The sequence below is a fragment of the Limanda limanda genome, chromosome 5, assembly GCF_963576545.1.
Source record: "Limanda limanda chromosome 5, fLimLim1.1, whole genome shotgun sequence".
Lineage (NCBI taxonomy): Eukaryota > Metazoa > Chordata > Actinopteri > Pleuronectiformes > Pleuronectidae > Limanda > Limanda limanda.
The window spans coordinates 3,077,648-3,084,580 of record NC_083640.1 but is presented as its reverse complement, the minus strand read 5'-3'; the positions used below and the strand labels follow the sequence as shown (position 1 = coordinate 3,084,580).

The following is a 6,933-nucleotide window of genomic DNA, read 5'->3' as shown; positions in this document are numbered from 1 at the left end:
TACAAGATGCTGTAAATCGTATTTTATGTCTGATTTAATTTGAACAAACGTTACCTGACAGTTCCTGATGGACGAGATTCTATTTATCTGCTGGTTTAATCTCTTCATTTACACATATTTCCTGATCTTTTGACATCTGTGTGAACTTTAGATCCTCTGCTTTCCTTGTTAAAATACAGTTTTGTGGGGTATTCACAGTATTAACGCTTGTTCAGACAATAAAGAAATGTGACTTGTCCTCAGACTCGATCCTGCTCGTCTGTTCGGCCGGTGATTTCTTTGCGCTTGGTGGATTTTCCTCCTGGTTTCTGAGCAGAGTAATAAGCCTCCGTGAAATAACAGTGATTCATTGCAACTCTTGTGGACCTCCAGTGGACGTTACGTAACATGGGATTAACGCAGATTTACGTATACATGCAGTAATCCTGCTTTTCTCTCTCGCTTAAACGACCGCACGACCGCAGAGATCAGGATGAACACAACAAACACAACAAACACAACAAACACAACAAAAGTCTGCAGACACAACAACAGGAAGCTTCGGTCGACTTCACTTTGTTTCTCTTGTTCTGCAACAAAAACGATTTCAAAAAATACAAACTGCGATCAGAGCGGATCAGGAATCAGAGAATTTCTATATTGGGACTTTAACCAAATATTAAAATCAATGTCAATTTGGGTCTTTAGCTGTTTTTGTTCAACTTGTATTTACACTGACTGGGCCAGAGGAGCACGTTCATCACAAGGAGGCAAATAAAAACATTCCCTTCCTGTGGCGAGGCCAAATTACAGCGCGGCTTCTGAGTGGAGTTTAACTTTAGTGACCGTGTCCTTACACAATTATTCTGCCATCAGATTCAAAGAGGCTCAGTCAGAAGTCACAGAGCAGAAGGTCTCTGCATGAAACTGGAGAGACGACAACAACCAGAGCAACGAAATGCGAATCAACAAACGCTATAAAGTTAGTTAAATACTTTCTCAGTAGAATATTCAACAGACCTGTCAACATGAGAAGCAACAATCTTTGTTTTTAACTGAAATGCTTTAGCAGCACAATGAGTGACGGCTGTCAGGCATCATAGATAAATAGCCGTGATTGGCCGAACCCGTCTCAGGACGAATGGAACTCTGTCTGAATGGGGAGCAGGCGGGGGGGTGGGGAGAGAGAGAGTGAATAAACATGAGTTTGCTGACTGGTCTGGTTTCCAGGCTTAAAGCACAATACCACCCTGACCAGTGGAGATAACAATCTGGTTTCAGCATTTCCAAAAGTTAATGGAAGTGGGTCTGTTCCATTTCAGCTCGTTCACACTCGGCACCTCGGGGGGGTGGGGTGTGAGGGGGGGGACAGGACTCGTGTGTTGAATAGTCGAGTGAGAGATTCCAGTTTGTCTGTTCAGGGAACAATCAGCACGGAGCAGCTAAAGCCCGGAGTGTTTATAACCACATTTTGACCAATGGATTTCCACGACTTTTCAATAACTTTAAACCAAATTTCCATGAACGAACATTTTGTGAAATCTCGGTGTGTATACGCGAAAAAGTGACAAGATGTAGTATTCAAACTAACAATGAGAATTCCAAGGCATACAGTATACCTTAAATGACACAAACCCAAGTATGCCTGCTTATATTTTGAGCGCATTTCTTTAAAAGCATATGAATTATCGACATGAAAATATGAATATAACAAATTTCCATGACTTTTCCAGGCCTGGAAAAACACATTTTTAAAATTCCATGACTTTTCCAGGTTTTCCATGACCGTACGAACCCTGTGTTTACATCATTGAAGCCTTAACAGCTAAAAACAATCACAGATCAGTCCTGTAATGTGGATTCATCAACATGAGACGGGACTTGAAGCATCAGCTGTTCACTGGTATGAAAACAGAGCCCGACTGGAATGTGAGGAGTGAGTTTAAGATCTCTTACGTAACCGTGACATGGATTTGAAATGTTTCTGCACCGGACATAAACAAACACACACTTCAGGTTTGTGCTATATTCCCCAAAATAGCACCTGCAATGCTGTAATGCTGCATGTGTGCCACCAGGGTCACGGCCCAGTGTCGTGTTCCCGTTGAAGAGCAAAGAAACAATCAAACAAACGCCACTGGATAAGCAAACAGTTGAAAAATATCGAGGTTTTAATTTCTCTTAAAGTGCATTGAAAGGATTAAATTACATTTGGTTCAATCAACACGGATGAATCTCAGGACACGTGTGGTTCCAGGGACCAGAGAGACAAACCAACCACCTGCTGTCAGCTGGTGTGAGGGTCAACTTCCTGTTTCTGGTTCGGTGTAAATCTCACTCCAAACAACACAGAGAGAGTTCATCTGATCAGGAGTCTTTCCTTCGTTGTGAGTTCTGTGCAGATTTGGGTTTTTTTGCTAAAACTATTCGGCGACTGGCAGATCAGGTGGAACTTCTTGAATCTGTCATCATCGTGGTGGTTTACATGATCAGAGCCGTTATTTGGTTCTTCCTGATTCCACCTGATTCCACACTTTGGGTCAAACATTAATCCTCAACAACCTAGTTCCTCTTCCTGTCCGTGTTGACACTGGGACCCGTCGCTGCCTCTGGTGCCGTCTGGCCGCCTCCACATCTAAACCCAGGTTCTCGGCCCAGACTGGTGAGGAGCTCCAGGACCCGGAACTCGTGCTCCATGCGAGCCTTCTCCCTCCTCTCCTCCCGCTCCGCCGTCTCCCTCTGCCGACGCTCCTCCCGCTCCAGCCACTGGGTGAGGAGCTCCTGGTGCCACCGGGCCTGCTCCTGCCGCTGGCTCTCCAGCTGCACCAGCAGGCCCCGGGTGTCCGACACCAGCCGCTGGAAGCTCTCCAGCAGGTGCTTGAGGACGGGTTCCAGGCCGGGGGAGTCCAGGTGATGGCGGAGAGAAGAGGGGAGGGCGTTAGGGTCGGGTGGAGCAGGGAGTGGAGAGGCGGCGGGCTGGATGAGAGGAGGAGGGGGAGGAGATGGTGGAGGGAGCACCACAGGTGGGGAGGGAGGGCTGAAGCTGGTTTCCACTGGAGAACCTGACACAGGGAAATAAAAACCAGAGCCGGGTGTGAGACTTGTAATGAGAAGAAAATCTGTCAATAACTGACGCTCATCTTGTATATTTCTGACCTGTTTATGTTTGGGTCTCCAGTTTAAAGCTATGCTGAGCTGGGTTAAAGTAAAATATAAATTGCTTTAAAAACATCTACTGGAAAGATTCCTGATTATTTCGGTGAAATATTTAACTTTACTCACAATTAATAACATTTGGTGTTTAACTGTAACATACACTTCCTTGCATATAATAATATTTATAGTAGAAATTAATACTTTATCATGAGTAAGCAAACAATTCTACCAACCTGATAAAATGGGTGTTGATATACTTAATATGATAATCACTACATACCACATATTGCAGGTTGAACTGGTGATTCCAGATAAACTTGTACAATTTCTGAACTGTATATGTTTGGGACTCCAGTAAAAAGCTATGCTGAGATATGTTAAGGTAAAATATAAATTGCTATAAAACATCTACTGGAAAGATTCCTGATTATTTCTGTGAAATATTTAACTTTACTAACAATGAATGACATTTGGTGCAAAGAACTGAATTTAAATAGTGTAAAATACACTTCCTTGCATATAATAATATAAATAGTAGAAATTAATACTTTATCATGAGTAGGGTTGCAAAGGGGCGGAAGGTTTCAGGTAAATTTCCGGAAACTTTCCATGGGAAGTTAAGCTCGGGAATTATGGGAGTTTTAAAAAAAAAAGAAAAAAAAAAGCAAATTAAACGCTGAGCAATAAAAACATCATTCAAAACTCTATTTTAAAGATGTATGGAACGTTGAGTTTCAACCCTCCACTGTGCATTCTTCCATCACATGCACAGATAACTCCCAGCATGCTTCACTCTACAGCAGGGCTACTGAGGCCTGCTGTAGAGTGAAGGACTAGTCAGGTAAGTTTCAATGATATTACTGGGAAAATATATTATCATGCTGATTGAGGATTGTTCATCTGTTCATCTAGCCTATTTCCATTCATTTATCCATCAATTGTAAAATATTTTTACAGACTATTCCAATTGTTTGGCTAACTATTTATATCTCTGGCATTGCATTAGCGTTTTTTTACAAACTTTTTTCTCATCTTATTCTACAGAACAATGCCACGTGCACTCTCTCATGTGTGGAGACATTTCACCTCATCCAATGTAGAAGGAAAGGCTGTGTACATTTGCAAATACTGTGCAAAGACCTATGTTAAGAATGACACAACGATGCAGAAGCATATAGTCAAGTGCCCAAAGTTTCCTCAGGGCTCAAATCAGCCTATGACACAACAAAATGTTTATATTTATGTCTGTATATGACAAGGTAAATACAGTTAGTATAAATTACCCACAACATTTCCAGTTTATTCCTGTTAATTCCCATGGAAAGTTTCCAACTTTGAATATTCCCGGAATTTTGCAACCCTAATCATGAATAAGGAAACAATTCTAACAACGTGATAAAATGGGTGTTGATATAATGAATATGATAATCACTACATACCACCTATTGCAGGATGAACAGGTGATTCCAGATAAACGTGTTGGGCTCTGTCTCTCGGACACTGTGAGAATCCTGCGTCTATGAACTCAAAGTCGTCGGCGGACTCTTCTCTCTCCTCCAGCTTCACGTCGGAGTCGAGCTGCCAGGACGGACGAGCCGCCCTCAGCTCCAAGGAGCTCGAGCGCTGTCGACCCGTTCGCCCCAAAGGACCAAAATGGTGACCACCCATCTCAGTACTAGAGTTAAAATCATGTGGGAGACTTCCTGTCCTGTCCATGCCGTCCCCCATCTGTTCCGAAGAGGCAAAAAACGCCCCCCCCTCTCCTCCCGCCGACCTCCGTCCCAACACGGCGTCCATCTCGGCAAAGTATTTAAAGGAGCACTGCTGCGGGCTGTTGACGCTCCTCTGGAGTTTGGCCTTCACGTAGTTGGCCTTGAGAGTCTTCACCCGCAGCCGGCACTGGTGCGGACTCCGGGCGAACGCCATCTCGCTCATGCGGGCCGAGAGGTGTTTGAAGACCACGCGGTTGCGGAGGTTCTCGGCCAGGCTCTTCTGGACGCGCTCGTCGCTCCAGGCGCAGAGCAGCACCTGGGTCTCCTCCACCGTCCAGTTCACTGAGCGCTCCGCCTCTCGCTTCCCTGCACACAGAGAGGATTCAACGGGTCCTTTAAATGCTCTGAACACTTAAACACATGTTTACAGCAAGAGAGTGGATACACAGTAAGTCCTGACTCAGGGTTCAGGGTTCATACACATTTTGACCAATGTATTTCCATGACTTTTCCATGACTTTTCAACAACTTTAAACCAAATTTCCATGTCCAAACATTTTGTGAAATCTCGGTGTATACATGAGAACGTGACAAAATGTAGTATTTAAACTAGCAATGAGAATTCCAAGGCATACAGCATACCTTACGTAAAAGCTCTCATACTAACTCAGTTAGTTTGAGAGCGTACGCCTGCTTATATTTTGAGCGTATTTCTTTAAAAGCATATGGATTATTTAAAACTCAGCGTAAATGAACGACATGAAAATATGAATATAACAAATTTCCATGACTTTTCCAAAACTTTTGGGATTTTACTTTTTTCCAGGACTTTTCCAGGCCTGGAAATACACATTTTACAATTCCATGACTATTCCAGGTTTTTCATGACCGTAGGAACCCTGAGGGTTAGAGTTTTTTATATTCATTCAAGTCTGAGGTGTTGATTCTAATTTAAGACGTCATACAACATTAAAACGATTAATCTGAAATGTTCAAGAGGAAATGGTTCACTGCAGAATTGATGTATTATGCACAACTTTGTATAGCTTCAGTTATTTATCTTTAAATATGTCTTTCAATCACCTTATACACAAAATATTTGTACTGTCAGTATCTCTGTTAGCAGATACTTCTTCAGTCACAGCTTTGTAGTAGTTCTGGGGGTCAGACTTTCACCACACTTTTATTAGTGTCTGACTGTTTTATGTGATACTTGATGCCTAAATCAGAATCAAAAGGTATTTATTGCCAAGTAGGTTCACACCTATTTGGAATTTACTCAGGTTATTGGTGCATACAATGAACATAGAAACATAAAAACACAATAAATACAACAAACATAAGAAAAACTATTAAAAAAAAAACAATATACTCACTATTTACTTATTATTTACTCACTTTTCCTAATATTTATACAAAGCAACATTTATTTAGACATAAACATATCTATATATAAAAGTAAAAAAGTGAACAGTAGAACAGTAGAACAGTGTCCCTGGGGGTCCATTAAGTATCTATTAGATTGTATTAACTTAAGCCAGGTGTACTTAATAAACTGGTGTGTTTAGAAGTGTCTGAACTGTGATAAACAGAAACAGGCATCTGCAGTATTACATTACTTAACTGTCTATTAATGACAGTTCTGCAGACTCTGACTCCAGAGCTGTTCTGCAGGTTTGTGGGTTCACAGTTTGAATTTATGTCAAATAATTAACACACATTAACCAATCAGAGAGAGAGTGTTAGCTCACATAAGAAGCAGACATGCTAGCTAACATGCTAACTCAGACACAGCCAGTATAACACTAGCATCACATCACAACAAGGGGCTCATGTGTTACTGGGAAGTTAATATTCATGTGAAATAGAATTATACACAACAATAAATTAATCAACGGCTGTAAAAGCAACGGAACATGAGGCATTTCCGCCTTCTGCAAACAACATCCGGTAGCTACCGTTAGCAGCTAGCAGCTAGCAGCCCTAGCTACACGACCCCCTGCTGTGTGTGTGTGTGTGTGTGTGTGTGTGTGTGTGTGTGTGTGTGTCTTACTTCTGGTGGTGGACACGGAGTTTGTGGAGTTGA

The 6,933-nt window shown here is 42.1% G+C and overlaps 1 protein-coding gene across 1 annotated transcript; it reads right to left on the bottom strand.

The window, feature by feature from the left end:
• Positions 1-2,132: 2,132 nt before the first annotated feature.
• Positions 2,133-4,857, bottom strand: LOC133002340 (proline-, glutamic acid- and leucine-rich protein 1-like). The gene is made up of 2 exons (XM_061072133.1): positions 4,575-4,857; positions 2,133-3,041 (listed from the first exon to the last, which is right to left on the bottom strand). The coding sequence occupies exons 1-2, from the start codon at positions 4,849-4,851 to the stop codon at positions 2,542-2,544; spliced, it is 777 nt and encodes a 258-aa protein (XP_060928116.1). The 5' UTR covers positions 4,852-4,857; the 3' UTR covers positions 2,133-2,541.
• Between the last annotated feature and the right edge of the window lie 2,076 nt (positions 4,858-6,933).

Coding starts and splice junctions, on each gene's coding strand:
- LOC133002340 (XM_061072133.1), bottom strand. CDS start 4,851: ATGGACAGGACAGGAAGTCTCCCACATGATTTTAACTCTAGTACTGAG. Junction 3,042..4,574: donor TGTTCATCCTGCAATAGGTG/GTATGTAGTGAT, acceptor TCCCTGTGTCAG/GTTCTCCAGTGGAAACCAGC.